The sequence below is a fragment of the Chelonia mydas genome, chromosome 9 (assembly GCF_015237465.2).
Source record: "Chelonia mydas isolate rCheMyd1 chromosome 9, rCheMyd1.pri.v2, whole genome shotgun sequence".
NCBI classification, from domain to species: Eukaryota; Metazoa; Chordata; order Testudines; family Cheloniidae; genus Chelonia; species Chelonia mydas.
The window spans coordinates 80,007,572-80,026,860 of record NC_057855.1 but is presented as its reverse complement, the minus strand read 5'-3'; the positions used below and the strand labels follow the sequence as shown (position 1 = coordinate 80,026,860).

The window sequence follows — 19,289 nt, the reverse complement described above, 5'->3', positions numbered from 1 at the left end:
ATCACATTCACAATTACTTACCCTGATTTATATCACCCCCTCTGGGGCCTATCGTCTGATCCAGCGGGGCTAACCTTATGTTTTCACAAAGCTGAAAATTCCCCAACTCACTGTGTATTTACTACTCCGGTCGTCTGCCAGTCGACTGCAAGAGAACACCTTACAACCCAGATTTGCCAAGGCTTATCTTCCTATGAATGCAAGTCTTGATCCCAAATTTGGCCTCTTCCCTGCAGGTTTTGCACACTGTGTCAATGGGTGAAAAGTCTCCATAATTTATGTCCAACAGTCTGCGTTTTATGAGGCCTGGCTATCTTTGATTTAAAGGATATGATATATTCAAACAGGAGGGGTCTTTAAATGTACATATGCTGGTTGCTGTTTATTTAATTGTCATCTTATAGGCTAGACTGCATTTGGGGTCAGCTTGTGTACACAGAGAGGGCTGATTACCGATTGTGGTCAACAAGTCTGTCACTTATTTACACACACGGAGTGAAATAGAGAATTTGCACACAGCAGAACTGAACCTTAGCTAGGCAAATCCTTATCCGAAAATCCTCAGTATCCGAAAATGAGTTTTTTGTCTCCTGATATGATCCATCACTCACAAGACCATGGAAGTCTTTCCATGGACTTCAGGGGGAGTTCGACTGTGCCCATTTGCAACATAGAGGGTCCTCTTGATCTGAAGAAGTTCTCTCCCCTCCATTCTATTAGACTAAATAAGATCCTACTCCACATGAAAATGCATTTCAGGGAAAAATATAGCAAAAGTTCCCCAGCTGCGGTTGAGGAGTACCCTTTTGATCCTGGGGTGGTTTTGTGCCCAGGCAGCCAATACATATCGGGGAAATCGGACACTGCTGGGGCAAACCTCACCTGCATGTTATGGCGAAGAAATCTCCTGCATTGATTACAATTTGATCTTCTGTAATGCTTAACTCTGGTTTCAGTAGCACTTCTTCCAGAGCAAGACCTGAGCCAAAATAAGGGAGAAAATACAGTTAGGAATGTTTTCCAGGGGATACATTTATTAGAACAGACACAATCGAATATGAGGGAGGCTTTCTGTAGTTCATATCTTTGGGGCCAAATTCTTCTTTCACTAAACTCATGTAACTCCACTGTAACCAGGGGCTACATGAGGTTAAGTGAGAATGGAATTTGGCCCTTTTCCTTTCCAATGTTTATAATGTCTTCTCTAATGTCTGAAAATAACATTTCTTTCCCCACTTCTGTTTCATCTAGAGGTGGATCCACTCCATGTTACTCCCATTTTAGGCTAGACTAAGTCTATTCATTTCCATTACACTGACATAAAAGTGAAGTGCACGAAGCCCTCAGTGAATAATTCAAGTTGTTGCATGAGACAATACATTTTAAGTGTATGGTTTCCTTTAATGAACGACATACATGGGGAAAATTTCTGGGGAGCAACTGCCTTCCCTTTATAAGTCTGCAATATCCAGCATATTAAAAAACAACAACACAACAATGACAAAACCTGCAGTATTCCTGAGTAATAGACACAAATACGGCAGTGATACTTGCTTTGTTTGGGGACATTATTGTTGCAGAGTATAGCACTGTTTCATAAGGCAAATTTACAGCCGTATTTGTGGTCCTAACACCAATGTCAGTCTGTCACATGGCTGGTGTGCAAAACTCTCTCCATAGGGCAGTCATCAGCTTTTATTGGATGCTATCCTGACCTTCAAATTCCCTAGGGCTCTTTAATTTAATTTAATTTTTTTAAAATTTAACTATTTAAATTTAAAAATTTAACTAGGGCAGTGAGGATGCTAAGAGTATGTTTTATTTTGCCCCCTGTGACAAAGTTCCTCCTCTACCTTGGTGGGTCTTGCGCTTATTGGCCGATTTGCTCGCCTCGGAGATTCATGGCAGCCCTCAGTTTGGCTGTTTTCATGAACCCACAGTCCAGGTCAACTCCTTCAGCTCCTCCTGTGTCTGACCAGGAGCTGGGAGTTTTGGGGGGGAACCTGGGCCCGCCCTCTACTCCGGGTTCCAGCCCAGGGCCCTGTGGAATGCAGCTGTCTAGAGTGCCTCCTGGAACAGCTGAGCGACAGCTACAACTCCCTGGGCTACTTCCCTATGGCCTCCTCCCAACACCTTCTTTATCCTCACCATAGGACCTTCCTCCGGGTATCTGATAATGCTTGTACTCCTCAGTCCTCCAACAGTACGCGTTCTCCCTCTCAGCTCCTAGTGCCTCTTGCTCCCAGCTCCTCACACGCGCACCACAAACTGAAGTGAGGTCCTTTTTAAACTCAGGTGCCCTGATTAGCCTGCCTTAATTGATTCTAGCAGCTTCTTGATTGGCTGCAGGTATTCTAATCAGCCTGTCTGTCTTAATTGTTTCCAAAAGGTTCCTGATTGTTCTGAAACCTTCCCTGTTACCTTAACCAGGGAAAAGGGACCTACTTAACCTGGGGCTAATATATCTGCCTTCTATCACTCTCCTGTAGCCATCTGGCCCGACACTGTCACACCCCTCAGTATTAGTAAATCATACTTAGCATTTTTCAAAGGTAGATCTCAAAGCAGTTCACACAGATTGGTTAACATGTTATCCTGGTTTTACAGATGGTGAAATGGAGGCACAGAAAGGTGAAGTGACTTTGCCATGGTCACACAGTGAGTCACTGGCAGAGCACAGAGAAAATTCCATGTTTGCTGATGCCCACAATGGTGCCCTCTGTCCATTGTGCACTGCTGCTCCTCTCTTTGGCAGAATTTGCCATTTGACTGAACTCTTAAAGTGATCCTGTCAACTGATTTCAAGGTCCAAAGGTTAGATTTTGTTTTAAAAGGGTTTTATGAGACCTAGCCTAGATTGAAATGTATGTATTCATGGTAGAGTTCAATAAATGTAAACATCACCCTCCTCTGCTATGAAGCCAAACACAGCTGCAGAAAGTGAAACTGACAAGAAACAAAAGTGAAACTGGCCAGAGCAGTTGTCTTGCCCACACTGAGGGAAGAGTAATCAGTACAACCACAAATATGCTTCGATTTGTTTCTCATTTTCCAGAGCTATGACATTAAAGTCTTATGTTTTCTTTCCCTGTATGCACTTCAAATCTTCATCTTCTCCCTCACATTGAACTTGTTAAGCCAGAAATCCTTAGCTTGACTTATAACAAAGGCATTTTACTCAGCAGTGTAGCGATGGTAACATATTGAACAAAGAGAAACAGAGCTTTTAGATGGATGAAAAAGTGCTTTCCCTCCTGCCACTCCCAAATTTCTCTTTTAAAAAATTCATGTGAAATGGTCTCGGCACTGCATGTTCCTTCCGCGAAAAGTGACTCACTCCCATATACAGCAGTCTGGCTCCTTTCGTGAGCTATTCAAATTCCCGTCAGAAACACAGCAGAGGCTAGCTAATACCTGAGAGCTCCAGCCTTCTAAAAACGTTGCTTTCTAAAGATGGCTCCACTCAAAAACATTTTGCGAGAAACCCTCAGCAGGTGATACCAACTCTCTTCCTGAACTGCAAGCTCCCTCTCAGATGAGACATTAAACCAAGGTCTTGACTACTTGTCGTCATTAGAGATCCCATGGCACTTGTTGTATGACGACTGATATTATATAAGCTCCAGGGTCCTGGCCAAATTCCAGATTTTGCATTCTACCCTGTAGTTTCAATTTTACTTATTCTTCACTTCTTTGTTTGAAAATTGTTACAGCAGGTGATGTCATGGGTGCACAGTAACTGCTGGGTTTCTAACATGTCCTTTGCATAACCACACCCACCTATGTAACTTGACACCTATTGTTACAAATCTACTTTTCAGCTACTTCAGTTCCTCTAAGACAACACATTTATCTTTTCAGTAACAACTCGTCCTGTAACAACCTGTCAGTGGCCAGTAGGTTTGGAAATATTTTTCAGTTTGTCATTTAATTAGCCAACTGAGCTTTATTTGAGTCCTGTGTGTATCTAGCTGGTTTTCTCAGGATATAGCCGCTAACGTGACTTGGGCTAGCTACATGGTGCTACTTGGCAATCCTGGGTATGTAACCAGCCGACTGTGACCCGACATCGTCGTGACCGACACGGAAAAGAAGAAGATCCTCATGGTGGATGTCAGGATGCCATTCGAAAACAGGTCACTGGCTTTCCACAACGCCCGAGCTCGTAAGGTGTTGAAGTACACCCCACTGGTCGACACCCTGAGAGCCCAGGGCTCCGAGGTCCGGAGCCACACCCTGATCGTGGGAGCCCTGGGCGCATGGGACCCTCACAACGCGCTGGTGCTGAGAGTGTGCGGAGTCGGTCAATGCTACGCCTGGCTCATGCGATAGCTCATGGTGTCTGACACCATCAGGTGGTCAAGAGACATAAACCCGGAACACATCATGGGACACCGTCAATACCAGGTCAAGTAATCGAGACCGCTGGTCAAGGAAATAACCCACTTCCTTCCTTCTCTGACGAACCAATGGACGCACCCCACCCATGTCCTTATTCACTACACCAATACTGACTTGGACTCTTAATACATTCTATGGGTGGTGTACCTGAGATCACTTATCCACTGATGTTTTAAAAACTCCCGCACGCCAATCTGGGTCTATGCTAGATATGTACTATGTATGTATCTTGTGAACCTTGTAACCGATACTTGTAATCCCTCATAACCCAAGCCTGACCCCAGATGTACAATACCTTCCCTCTTAACTTCTGTAAATTTGACTTTAAACATTAACTTTAAGAAAATTTTTAATTCTTCACCTGGTCCCTCTGGTTCCTGCAGGGCTAACATGGATCTTAAGTGGTACATTATGCTGGCTTTGTGCACAGGACTGAATTTCATCTTTAATGAGTGAATGCAGCATTGTTGCACTGGCTCTATAGTGCAATACCATCAGCACGTTCTTGGCTGACACTCGCTGATTAGATCTGAGCTGCTGTTGTTACTGGTGAGCAAGGCAGTTGTGAGGTTTTCATAATACTTGAAAATGTTTTTGCAAGAGACAAACGTGTTTTTCAATTACAGTGTTTATGTGACTGAGCTACCTCTTTCACAGAGTTTGTTTTGGCTTCAGGAAGCCAAAGAACAGAATAAACAAAATGTAATTTCAATGCTTTTCTCCCCCATGCAGAGGGGGAAAATCCTTACCACACACACACTTCATGACTGCAGCCAGGGAACAGGACAGGTATTATAAACACAGCATGTGCCTTCTCCTACTTGCCAAAGCCATATTAGAGAGTGGACAGAAAAAAAAAAATCAAAGGTGAAATGAAGAGGGTGGACCAGTGGGAAAACTGAAGCCGCATTGAATTAGAATCACTAGATGCTGAAACTAGCAAGGTGACCCCTCATGGAATTTACGTCCCTCCTGCAGTCCCACCAGGGCCTGACTTTTCTTCTACTTTCCAGATCATTGCCCTGTTGGCCAAGAGATCATTTTTCTTGGAGGCTGGGGGCTGCCACAGGGCCTGGTGGGAAACAAGAATGGGAGTCGCCCTATTTTAATATTTGATTTATTTATTTGGAGAGGCTCAGGGGGTTGAGAAGCCAGTGGAATTATGAAAGTAACTTCCAGCAGAGAGTGGCAGGGCAAATAAGCTAAGTCATACTTAACAAAACATACCTGAACCTCCCTCCTCAAATACTGCATCCTAATATGAATTTCAGAGTAACAGCCGTGTTAGTCTGTATTTGCAAAAAGAAAAGGAGTACTTGTGGCACCTTAGAGACTAACCAATTTATTTGAGCATAAGCTTTCATGAGCTACAGCTCACTTCATCGGATGTATTTAGTTAGGGCTGGATTCTGGCACCTGTATTCACACTGAACAATACCATCAATAGGATAGCGGCAAGAAGGTACTGCTCAGCTCGAGGACGGGTGGCAGAACTGAGCCCTTAGGGGTGAGATATGCAGCTCTTACTCTCCCTGGTGAGCACTTACTCACAGGAGCAGGGCCACTGATGTCAGGGTTGAGCAATCTAGCCTCAAAAGTCCTGTCAGGTCAAAGTTAAAGTCAATGTTTGCTTTCATATGAAGAAGCTTTTAAAAGTCCTTGGAAGCTTGTCCAGTGCACTGCTTATTTATTTATACTGCAACATGGTGAATTCTATTGCTGCCCTGCTCAGTGTATTCAGGTGAGCTATTTAGATTTTATGGCTCTATCAATAAACTCTCAGCATTTACCAAAAAGATTTTTTTAATCCCGTGCATATTCAATCAAAATGTCAACCAGACACTTACAGAATCTCTCTTAAAAGGCTCCATTGTAACTCCCACAGGCCTCAATTCTACAACCCAGTCTGATAGGGCAGATTGTCCCTGGACCTGGACAGGGTCCTGCTGAAGTCAATGGCCCCTGCCCACCCAGCTCAGATTGCAGAATCCAGGCCTAGAATAACTTTCTCCTTTTCCCCAGTAAATAATTCTTGTCCTTCTCTTAGTAGTACAGGGGTCATGACATTCATAACAAGTGTTCTTGCCAACTACCTCATTATCAGAGCAAACCTACAATGAAGAGGAGGCAGGAAACCCGTCTCCACTTTGCAGTACAATACATAAAAGCAACAGGAAACTCATATCAGCACCGGTGACTGCTCCTGCCATCTTCTCCTCCCTGAGTTATTGGTGGGTACACAGTACAGAGGGGAACTGCAGTGATGTCAATACAGCCTGTATTTATTGCTCTGCAGGGTTTGGTGGGGAAGTGGGTGGATGGCCTGGTCCCCTCTTACTCCCACCCCTTGCACAGATCCCTGGGGTCTGGGATGGGAGGGAGGAGCCAATACTGCGGACTGGCCCCCATCCCCTTCTGCACAGCGAGGGCCACATCTGTGTACAGCATTCCCTCCGCATGCAGATCTGAGGGGAGGTGACTGGGGCCCTGGGTAATTTAGTCCAGGCTCAGCACTTAAAAGAAAAAGGGTTTACCATCTTAGCATGATAATGATTTATTTGTATTACAGTAGCATGTGGGTTTGGTCAGGTCCATTATGTTAGGTGTTGTACAGGCGTAGAGTAACAGACAGCCCCAGCCCCGAACAGCTTACAGTCCAAGGCATTGTCACCAACTCTCATGATTTATCACAAGTCTCAGGATATATGGCATTTTTTCCTAAAGCCCCACTCCCTGGAGTCAGGTGATGTGGTAAACATCTCATTAAAAAAATCACTTTCTTGATCTCATGGTTGAAAAGAGCGTGAAAATGTGAACCCTGAGGGCTCCAACACTGGAAGATAAATAAAGAGAACTCAACATTTATCATTATTTTTTAAATCTCATGGGTTTTGATCACTTGGGATTGGCAAAACAGACGCATGGTGGGGAGGGGAGATACAGGCACAAATAGGGGATGTGACTGTGCCTAAAATCTTACAGCTGGTCGATGGTAGAGCCAGGAACAGAACCCAGCTTTCTCCTGGCTCCCAGCCAGTACCCTCGCCACTGCATCACGCTGTTTCTAAGAACTGTTTCCAGGGAGTTTTTTAAAACATTTCTCTGCGATGTTGAAAACACAACCACAATCACGTTGTGCAAGTGCCTGGAAACCAAGCTGAGTCAAATGCAAAAGGTAATCCAGTAAGTTTAAAGGGAAGAAAATTATGTCCAAAATTCTTTCACTTGTAATAATCCAAGGTATCATTTGTTGTACAGGTCAAGTCAATTTTTAATTTATGATTTTAAGCATCATCTGTGCAGTGTAACTTCACAACCCCCTAGGTAGCAGTCTTGAAAGGAATACCGCAAGTGCTTGGAGAGATTGAATATGTACATGTATAGGGACAAATAATGTCAATATGAAATCTGATGAAAAGATCCATATGTCCATTCTGGTGGTGAGATATAATAGATGTGTAGGCTGCTGTTCGACTTCCAGTCCAAGCTGTTGTACTATTGGTTGAAACTATAGTAAAGAACAAAATTGTCAGACACACAGATGAACATAATTTGTTGGGGACAAGTCAACATGGTTTTTGTAAAGGGAAATCATGCCTCACCAATCTACTAGACTTCTTTGAGGGGATCAACAAGCATGTGGACAAGGGAGATCCAGTGGATCTGCAGAAAGCATTTGATGAGGTCCCTCACCAAGGGCCCGTAAGCAAAGTAAGCTGTCATGGGATAAGAGGGAAAGTCCTCTTATGGATTGGTAACTTGTTAAAAGATAGGAAACAAAGGGTAGGAATAAATGGTTGTTTTTCAGAATGGAGAGAGGTACGTAGTGGTGCCTCCAGGGGTCTGTACTGGGATCAGTCCTATTCAAAATATTCATAAATGATCTGGAAAAAGGGGTAAACAGTGAGATGGCAAAATTTGCAGATGATACAAAACTACTCAAGATAGTTAAGTCCCAAGCAGACTGCAAAGAGCTACAAAAGGATCTCTCCCAACTGGGTGACTGGGCAACAAAATGGCAGATGAAATTCCATGTTGATAAATGCAAAGTAATGCACATTGAAAAACATAATCCCAACTATACATATAAAATGATGGGGTCTAGTTGTTACCACTCAAGAAAGATCTTGGAATCATTGTGGATAGTTCTCTGAAAACATCCACTCAATGTGCAGCAGCACTCAAAAAAGCGAACAGAATGTTGGGAATCATTAAGAAAGGGATTGATAATAAGACAGAAAATATCATATTGCCTCTATATAAATCCATGGTATGCCCACATCTTGAATACTGGATGCAGATCTGGTCACCCCATCTCAAAAAAAAAAAAATATTGGAATTGGAAAAGGTTCAGAAAAGGAAAGGGCAAAAAAAATGACTAGGGGTATGGAATGGCTTCCATGTGAGGAGAGATTAATAAGACTGAGACTTTTCAGCTTGGAAAAGAGATGACTAAAGGGGGATATGATAGAGGTTTATAAAATCATGACTGGTGTGGAGAAAGTAAATAAGGAAGTGTTATTTACTCCTTTTCATAACGCAAGAACTAGGGTCACCAAATTAAATTAATAGGTAGCAGGTTTAAAACAAAAGGAAGTACTTTTTCACACAACGCACCGTCAACCTGTAGAACTCTTTGCCAGAGGATGTTGTGAAGGCCAAGACTATAACAGGATTCAAAAACGAACTAGATAAATTCATGGAGGAGAGGTCCATCAATGGCTATTAACCAGGATGGGCAGGGATGGTGTCCCTAGCCTCTGTTTCCCAGAAGCTGGGAATGGGTGACAGGGGATGGATCACTTGACGATTCCCTGTTCTGTTCATTCCCTCTGAAGCACCTGCCATTGGCCACTGTCGGAAGACAGGATACTCGGCTAGATGGACCTTTGGTCTGATCCATTATACCTGTTCTTATGTTCTTATCTCCCTTTTATGTAATTCAGCACAAGGAAGAAAGGAAATGTGAGCCATGACATAAAAGATGGTCTAACACCTGCATCAGATGACAAAGAATAATTAATAATCAGACAGGAGGCTGCTATCTTGACAGCTACATAAAGCATTTTAGGACTAAGACCCTGAATCTGCAAAGACTCATGCACACAAATAGCTTTATGCACATGTTTGACCTCAATAGTCTATCCATGTGTAAAATTGCACTCATATGTATGTCTTTGTAGAATTAAGCCCCAGGAAATATAAGGTCCCACTAGAAATCACTGAAAATCAGATAGTTTCAAAGTTGATTTAGGGGGAAAATATATATTCTTAATGTTTTCTTTTAATTTAATTATTGATAAGAGTTTGGGTTTTTATTTTTTAACACTAAGACATTTTATCCCAAAGTGACTTGATCCTTTTATCCAAATTAGAAAGTTTGTCTCAAAGTTGAAGTGTAGACTAGAAATGTGGCTGGACTCTGAAAAGTGACCGTGAAAACACGATCATGGGGCTGTAAAAATAACACCCTGGGTTGTGGCTTGAGTGTCATCACCGGTAGATAAAGATCCTGCAGCTCGCGCACGGTGAAGTATAGAATGGCAGCAGTTCTACACGCGATGCAAGAGACAGAACAGACGGCAGCTCAGTCTCCTATTGCTGTTTTGCCTTGGCAAGGCTAACTGGAGTAAAAAGCAATATTCCGTACTTTTGACGGCAAAGTCAGCAAATCTGATTCTGAGAAAGCTCCTCTGATGGGTCATAAGGTGTTATTTTTACAGGGGTATTTTAATGATCATAATCACACCAAAGGAGACCCTACTCTCACTTGAGGGAGGAAGTGCTGCTATTCAGTGAATAGTTGTGTGCATGAAGACCGAACATCCATAATCATTTGTGGATTTAGGTTCAAGGTCACCATTCATAGGAGGGCAAGAAACAGCTGTGCGACCAGCTCTCGTGATTTTATCATGAGTCTCACAATATTTGCTATGTTTTATTAAATCCCCAGCTCCTGAAGCCATGTGATCATGAAGGAATCTCAGCTTTTTTCTTTCTTTTTTTTTTTTAAAGTAAGTTTCTCTAGCCCTTGTGGTAATGGGGAAAGCTTGAAAAATACCAGAAGGTAAATAAAGACCGCTTATCCCAATTTTTAAAATCTTATTATTTATGCCAATCTCATGATTCTGGGGGGGATGATTTTTGAATGTTTGGGATTGGCAATACTAGAATCAGATACTAACATATAATAGGGTGAGATGCCTCATCTTCTCCATTCAGAACACATAGCTTCCACAACTAAATGGCACTATTGCTACTGCTTTGACCTCATCTGCAAGAGAGGAGGGATGGTGTTGTGGTTAAGGACCTCGGCTGTAACTCAAGAGATGAGAACATAAGAACGGCCCTACTGGGTCAGACCAATGGTCCACCTAGCCCAGTCTCCTGTCTCTGACAGTGGTCAGGGCCAGAGCTTCACAGGGAGTGCACTGAACAGGGCAAATCTGGAGATTTCGGTTTAATTCTTGACTCTGGTATAGACTTCCTAGGTGACCTTGGGCAAGTCACTTCATCTCTCTGTGCTTCAATCCTGCATCTGTATACTGGGGACAATCTTACTCAGTTTGCCTGCCTGGTCTGTTTAGCTTTCAAGCTGTCTTTTTGCATGTGTTTGCAGAGTGCTCAGTGCAATGGGGCTCTTTAGGTGCTGCTGTAATACAGATAACAGAGGCAGTATTAGTCTGTGTGCACATTGCCCCGCTGAACAACTCTGTCAAAGATTTCTCAGCATAGCATTCAAAGCTTATGATAAAGACATTTTTATAGTGGGAATGTCATAGGAGTTAGGGGAGGTATGGTTTAGACAGTGACTTATCTCAGATCTTCACCAGTATAATAAATGCCCTGCATGCCTAGTGCTGACATCCACACCCTTCTGCATGCTGCCTAAACCATGCTTATCATCAATCACCTGCTTCTTCAATGCTGGGAAAAACACTCAAAGGTGATGTGAAAATAAAATACAGGCCTGGAAAACAAAGTTCCTTCAAGAAGTGAGAGCTGGTCAATAGCAACCTGCCAAACCATCAGAGAGGCAGGAGAAGTTTCAAATGCACGTGCTTCTCAGGCATGTGGAACAGTCACATTTTTGAACAGAAGCCCAGTACCAAGCATACAGAGGCAAGACAGCTACTTAATGGCCTCCAAATATAGGGCTTGGCTGTAAAAGAAAACTCCTAAGGAAGATCGCTGATAAGCCTTTCTCTGTAAATGCCATGAAGGTCGTGGAGATGGGCCTGTGAACCAGAGCAATGGATGTCACCTGTGTCAACCTGTATGCCCTCACGGCCATCTGGCTCGTCAGCACCACCAACACTGTTGGTAGAACTCTGTTCTCAATATCATCTGACCATTGATCCACCTGCCCTCTTTCTTGCTCCCGGGGAAAATCAGGACTGATGTAGTGTCCTGAAGCTGGGTGCTGACAAGTAGGTAGGTTTCTGTGCCTCTTTCTGGGAGAAGCCCCCTGTGAACTCGGTTTGACAGTAGAAAGGAATGCCATTGTGGCCGCATTAGAAAAGGCCCATGATTAAAGCTTTCTACACACCATAGATTAAATGACAGGCTGCTGCTGAATGTTTCAGGTATGGAGAGAGACAGCAGACTGGCAGATGAATTTTATGTTTCAGGTACCTAATATCCTGTTGATTTCAGGGCTATGATTTCAGGGATGAAGGCTGCTCACCAAGGTCAGTTGGAGACTAGCTACAAAGAGATAAAGTACCTGACAGATTATGTAGGATGTGACAAGCAGGCAAACCACCAGCAGTGGGTAGTTTCTGTTTTGTCACATAAAATATGAAGCCACATTTCCAGTGAGTTCACACTACACTCACTAGAAAGAAGATTTTGCAAACACAGGCCTATCATGGATTTTAAAGCCACATCTGATCTATGTGGTGAATTTTCACAGGTGCTGAGTACCTACAGCTCAATGAGCATCAGTTGGATGCTACACAGTTTATAGAGCACTTTGAAACTTTTTTTGAGTTGAAAGGCATTGTACAAATAGAAGCAATGTACCTTTCCCTAAGAAGTCGTGTTGATATGATTATTTATATAACAGGAATGCCCATAGACCCCAGCCAACATCTGTGCCCCATTGAGCTAGATTCTGTATGTACACAAAACAAACAGCCCTTGCCCTGGACAGCTTACAATTTAAATAGACGAGGTGGGGAAAATGGATACAACATACAGGCAGCCGATTAGCAATTGAGGGATTAATTGATTGAACTGTTCCAGGTCAAGCTGGGAGACTCTGGCAGAGCCAGGACTCAGATCCAGGTTTCCTGAGTCCAATTACTTGTCCATGAGACCATTCTTCCCTGCACTGAAGCTACACAACTTGGCAGGAAAATTGGTCAACATTTAAAATTTTTAAACCTTTAGGTTTTGTGGGGTTTTTTTAGGGGAAATGTATAAGACAGAACACAGAGAGCCACATATTCATGGAAACTTCTGTGAGTGTAGAAGAGTATGTGTGAGCAGAGCACTGGCAAAGCTGCCCAAAGTTTCAGATCCAGTTCCGAGAAAAGGTTAACGAATTCATTCAAAGCAGAGTAAAACAATCTATAGATCTGCTTTACCGACCATTAAAAAGCTGCCAATAAAGACTCTAATCCCAGGGCTGTGTCAATGGACAAAGCAATGGGTTTCATATTTTTGCTGACTTTCCAAGCCAGGGGAGTTAATATGAGTGTAGCTCATTCGTGAGCAGTGTAGTCCACACCTCTTCTTGTTTTCAGTGCTGCACAAACAGACCGGCTGGTACAGCTCGGCTAAAGGCAGTAGCTTGGGTGTGAATGTTTCCAGCATCAACAAAAATAACATCATCCGTCCCAAGTGGATGGGAGATCTCCTGTATCGCAGTAAAAACAACTGCTTAGCAGAGTCAGTGTTAAAAGATAAGAAACGTTCTCATGGGCTTTGCTGAGTTCCTGCAACACTGTCTTACCCAGAGACACATCAGCATTTCCTGACAAACTGCCACAGGGTCACTCACACTGGTTTCCTCCTCTAATCAACAGCAGCCCTTTGGACGGGTCACTCAATTGCCTTGAGTGTTGACGTTTGGAAACCCTGTGGTAATTACCAGGGCCTTTCACCCTTTGTTTCTCTGCTTTAGAAATGCAGCCGTCACATTCTGACCACACCTGCTTGGAGGAAACTCCTCGAGTGGCCGACACCATACGCTTTCCTGATTCTTACCAACCACTGTATCAGTTACAGATTTATGGAAAGGGGCCACAGAAAGCGGTGGCAGGTCAAGACTGCTTGGTCTTAAACTGCATCAACTCATTAATCAGAGTCATTGTCTCCTCCTTGACACCGTGGTGCATAGAGAGCTTAATAATGACAGAGACATTGCCACTCTGTGTCCAGTTTGAGTGTGGAGGGGCCATAGGCATGTCCTTTCTTCATAGTTTTATGACAGATCCAGAATTTAGAACTTCAGGCATAAGATAAACATGAGAGCTGGGAAAGGGGGTAGCACCATCTGCAATCAGCTGCAAAGTGATATTCACTCAAGCGTGGTTTGAAGTATTTGGGAAATGCAGTAATCTCGTAGCTATGGAAAAAAGGCAGGGAATGTTATTTCATGGTCAAAATGATGGCAATTCCTTTGGGAAAGAGAAGACCTGGCACAGCTCCAGGATTTAGAAATATGCAGAACCAGTGGGAGGGAGAAAGGAGTCCATGCTGATTTGATGCACAAGGGACTCTTTAGAAAAACCAAAAAAGGAAAGGGGCTGCATTAGCCTTCCCCTACCTAGGCCTCCCAAAAGAAGCTTTTAGGGTTACAGATGCAAGTGTTTCACATCTTGTTTCCCAGACGCTATTACTAAATGTGAGCTGCAGACATGTCCTTCAGTTCTTCATCCCACGGGACTGACTGTAAGGAAAAGAGGTGTCTCTTCTCAGGACAGGACTTTAGTGCAGGTGAAGTTACTTATTGACAGGCCTGGAGAATGAGGGCCACTGTTCAACTCTAGCATGGGCATAGCATGGGCAGCAGCAATGTATGATCTCACTGCCCTACCCATGGGTTTGACCCAATCAATGCTCATTGACATCAATGGGAAACTTTCCCTTAATTTCAGTGGGGTTTGATTCAAGCCTAATATGTCTTACCAATAATGTGGAGGAAATACCACTAAGGGTGAGACAGAAGATCACGCTCCATCCGCCCAGCCACAACCTCTCTCCGGCTGCCATTTGGACAGCAGGAGGCATTTAACAAATCTCCTCAATGATTTTGTTGCCACCTCAGCTTCACCCTACTGGAAATGCTAGAACTGGAAGTCTCTTCTAGAGTCTTGTGTAGAGACAAAAGTGGATCTCTGCCAGGTTTTTTTCCTCCTTCCCTGGAAGCACCAGGTATTAGCCACTAACAAAGGCAGGATAGCGGACCGGATAGCTCCGTCTCTAGTCTGATCTCATGTGGTCAATCCTATGTCCCTGTGTTAGCTCAGAATTCTCATAAGGGATGAGTTTTGGAGGGGGTGTTTTTGCACTGATTTATCATCGCTTCTCTTGTGTGTCAGCCTGACACCTCTTCATAGATGCAGACATACTTAAACATGGGCTGCACGTGAGGGTTTCTAGTTTTCCAAAAATGCTTTGTTCACTTCCCATTAATCTAATCAGGATTGCTCTATGTGGGATCATCTGTATGTTGCGCATAGGCACTTAGACAGTTTTGGATGCTAAAGAAGGAACGTTTTAAAACCCCTTTAATTAAATTACTTTATTATTTTGAGCACTTATCAGCAGATTAGCTCATTTATCAAAGGTGACATGTGAAGCAGGAAAGTCAACAGCAGTAAGTCGCGAACTTCATGTATGTCATTACTGTGGCAGTAAACACTGTGTTCGCTCACACATCACTGGGATTACATTTGGCACCTCTATATTTCTTTCAAACTTATTTATTTTGTACAGCTGCAAATAATGAAAGCAATCGTTGCGCTGACTCCACTCCAAGGATTATTCCCCAACTTCTTAGTACGTACAGAAAGAATCACTCCTTATTGAAATATATTCTGATGTGAGCCAGGACCTCTGGTAAAAAAAATAAGTGGTAAATTTGTATCTGCCCAAGCAATAATTTCTCTCCTGTTCCTACTTTGCTTTAATATTTATATTTAGGCTTGGCAGAATTTGATTTTTTTTATAGTTTCAGTTGATAATATCAATGTTTATTTTTAAGAGCTTTTACAGAATTTTTTCTGTTTAAGTTTTCACACGCGTAAAAGTACGTTTTTAAAGCATTTTTTCTATTTTTATTGATTTAAATTGTCCCAGTTGTGGGAGATTCTGTGGGGTGTCAAAGAATAGTTGCTCCAATCCCTCAGACAGAGACAAACACCTGCAAGATCTCTATCAAGCGTTCTTACAACTACAATACCCACCTGCTGAAGTGAAGAAACAGACTGACAGAGCCAGAAGAGTACCCAGAAGTTACCTACTACAGGACAGGCCCAACAAAGTAAATAACAGAACACCACTAGCCATCACCTTCAGCCCCCAACTAAAACCTCTCCAACGCATCATCAAGGATCTACAACATGTCCTGAAGGATGACCCATCACTCTCACAGATCTTGGGAGACAGGCCAGTCCTTGCTTACAGACAGCCCCCCAACCTGAAGCAAATAGTCACCAGCAACCACACACCACACAACAAAAACACTAACCCAGGAACCTATCCTTGCAACAAAGCCCGTTGCCAACTGTGTCCACATATCTGTTCAGGGGACACCATCATAGGACCTAATCACATCAGCCACACTGTCAGAGGCTCGTTCACCTGCACATCTACCAATGTGATATATGCCACCATGTGCCAGCAATGCCCCTCTGCCATGTACATTGGCCAAACTGGACAGTGTCTACACAAAAGAATAAATGGACACAAATCAGAAGTCAAGAATTGTAACATTCAAAAACCAGTTGGAGAACACTTCAATCTCTCTGGTCACTCAATTACAGACCTAAAAATCGCAATTCTTCAACAAAAAAACTTCAAAAACAGACTCCAACGAGAGACTGCTGGATTGGAATTAATTTGCAAACTGGATACAATTAACTTAGGCTTGAATAGAGACGGGGAGTGGATGGGCCATTACACAAAGTAAAACTATTTCCCCTTGTTTATTTCCCCTCCTACTGTTCTTGTCAACTGCTGGAAATGGCCCACCTTGATTATCACTGCAAAAAGTTCCCCCCCACCCCCACCCTGCTCTCCTGCCGGTAATAGCTCACCTTTCCTGGTCACTCTCGTTACAGTGTGTATGGTAACACCCATTGTTTCATGTTCTCTGTGTATATAAAATCTCCGCACTGTATTTTCCACTGAATGCATCCGATGAAGTGAGCTGTAGCTCACAAAAGCTTATGCTCAAATAAATTTGTTCATCTCCAAGGTGCCACAAGTCCTCCTGTTCTTTTTACCGATACAGACTAACACGGCTGCTACTCTGAAAAGAATAGTTATTTACTGACACTAGTTAGTCACTGAAATTCAAAAATACTAAAGTTTTATGACCATTAAAACACAACTTGTCAACATCGCAGGTCAAAATATACAAACTCCAATAAGTTCTCAAGCAGCATTTTTCTTATTTTGCCTCTCTGTACATTTCAGTTATTATTGATGGGACTATTTCTCTCCTCTGTTTGGATGTGTACAGTGAAATCGATGTAGATCAACATTTACTGACAAAAATATAATCCTCCCAACCCTATTTATGTTTGACTTTTAGCCTGAAATTCAGAAGGGGCTGCAGAACTATTTAATCAAAGAGAATGGCCGTTGTTACAAAGAGGAGCTTTCTGAGATCAGTGTTCTGCTCCAATTGCCCATAGGAGAGGTTACATCTTTCTAACTCTAACATAACAAAAATCACCACAACAACCTTTTCCTCTTCTGTGTAGATACCATTATTATTTCAGACATTTTAAAAAAGCTAGATCGTTGTTAATTTTTATGTTTCAATCTTAATACCTATTACACACTTGTCAACAAGCGTAGAAATATACAGACGGGTTGCCATTACATACAATTAATCCATCGTTTCCCAGAGGGTGATGTGCAACCCATAGTGGGCACTAAGGGGGCACAGCACAAGTTACCTCCAGGCTGCCCTGCTAACAAGGCAGGGTGAAAATGGGTATTGATTTAATTTTTCTGAATGGGGAATCAGCTTTTAAAAATTTGAGGTGGTACAGTAGGCCTTAAAGGGACCATTTAATAATTCACCTCTACTGTCAGTAGAGGTCAGACTTTATACTGTCAACACAAATACTAGGGAAAGTTTTCTCTTAGCTAACCGGGAAGGATGTTAACAGGATAGCTGGTGTAAATTGATATAACTGTATTAAAGTGATGCTGATTTACACCAGGTAAGAATATGGCCTTCTAATCTTCAAATCCCATAGACAAAAAAAAAAAAAAGAGAGAGAGAGAGAGAGAGAGAGAAGTATGTTATATACGTAAATCTATCATTATTACCTAACATCTTTGAACCATAAGTACAATTATGGAACCATCTTCAATTATACAATAACAAGAAAACATGATCTATTTGGTTGGGCATGTCTTTAAAGAGAGCTGGGATTTTATTTGGTCCAGATTGAAAAAAATCAAGGGAATTACACAGGCAAAAATGGTTAAGATTGAAAATGTAAAGGCACAAAACTCTGACGGCTGGTAAATGCGGGGTATGTCTACGCTGGAGCGAGGGGCATGATTCCCAGTCACACAGACATATTGGCACTAGCTCTCATGGAGCGAGCACACTGTCACCGTGGTAGCCCTGGCAGTGGCTAGCCGCCCTGAGTACAACCAGCCTGACCTCCGTGAGTACATAATCAGGACGGCTGGCCCATGCTGCACCTCGCTGCAGCTACACTACAGTTTTTAGTGCACCAGCTTGATGAGCGCTAGCACCAGGATGTCTCAATGAGCTGGGAATCACGCCCCCCAGTTCTAAGTGTAGACGTAGCCTTAGGTAAGTTTCGTTGGCCGTATTGCATAGATTAAAGCACTGGGAAATATTTAATTCAAAAGCTGTATGTTTAAGGAGGTCAGGTTGTCACTGTTGAGGGACATATAGCTCTGTGAGTTTAAATTCTCAGCCATCATGCTGCATTTGCACAGATACTTGGCAAGTAATAGTCATACACAACACAGCATTTCAGCAGACTGAAGAAACCGAAATACTGACCTGTATGTTAACATACCCATTTCACAATAAAATACGACACTATTCGGTACTCTCCAGCAGTGAAAGGGTTTGGAAATACCCACAATTGAGATGCTAGAGTGAATTTAAAATAAATGGGGGGAAAATTAAGAGCCCAGGTCCTGCTGTCTTTACTCCGACAAAAATGCATCGTGTTCATGGCAGTGAAAGGACTTTCACTATGTTCAGCCCCTGCATTGGGTGCTCAAAAGGGGAGGGGGGCTCCTGGCTCACACTCAGTCCCCAAACACCTATGAACTAGATAAAACTCAGCCCTCAGTGGGAATTTCATATAATGGCCATTTTAAGATCTGAAAGAGACATCACCAACCTGGTCCCTGGACAATGGACTGACCAAAACCATGCAACATGGATCCCTTCTAGGTCATATTTTTCCTTCCTGGAAATCTTCATACGCTGCAATGATTTGTTTGCAGCGGAGATGAGTCAGGGGGGCCAGATGAGGAATAAGGAGGACTCTGGCTTACACAGCCCTTCCTTTGTTAAGCATTTGTTAAAAACTGCATCTTGACAAGGCCACCAAGGTCTTAAACTTGATAGCCCCAGATTTCAGAGAGTGGAGGTTTCAGTTCAAGTGATTTGCGAGCCAGGGAGTAAGACAACCAGCCCCACATCA

General features: G+C 42.9%; 1 protein-coding gene across 3 annotated transcripts in view; it reads right to left on the bottom strand.

Moving 5' to 3' along the window:
• Positions 1-19,289, bottom strand: part of LOC102930345 (vascular endothelial growth factor receptor kdr-like) — a 187,886-nt gene that overhangs the window by 126,816 nt on the left and 41,781 nt on the right. For all 3 annotated transcript variants that reach the window (XR_006283537.1, XM_043521684.1, XM_037908678.2), the window contains exon 2: positions 883-979. Coding sequence is in view for 2 of the 3 variants with exons in the window: in XM_043521684.1 (XP_043377619.1) it covers positions 883-979 (97 nt within the window). In the remaining variant the exon portion in view is untranslated. The remainder of the gene's footprint in view (positions 1-882; positions 980-19,289) is intronic.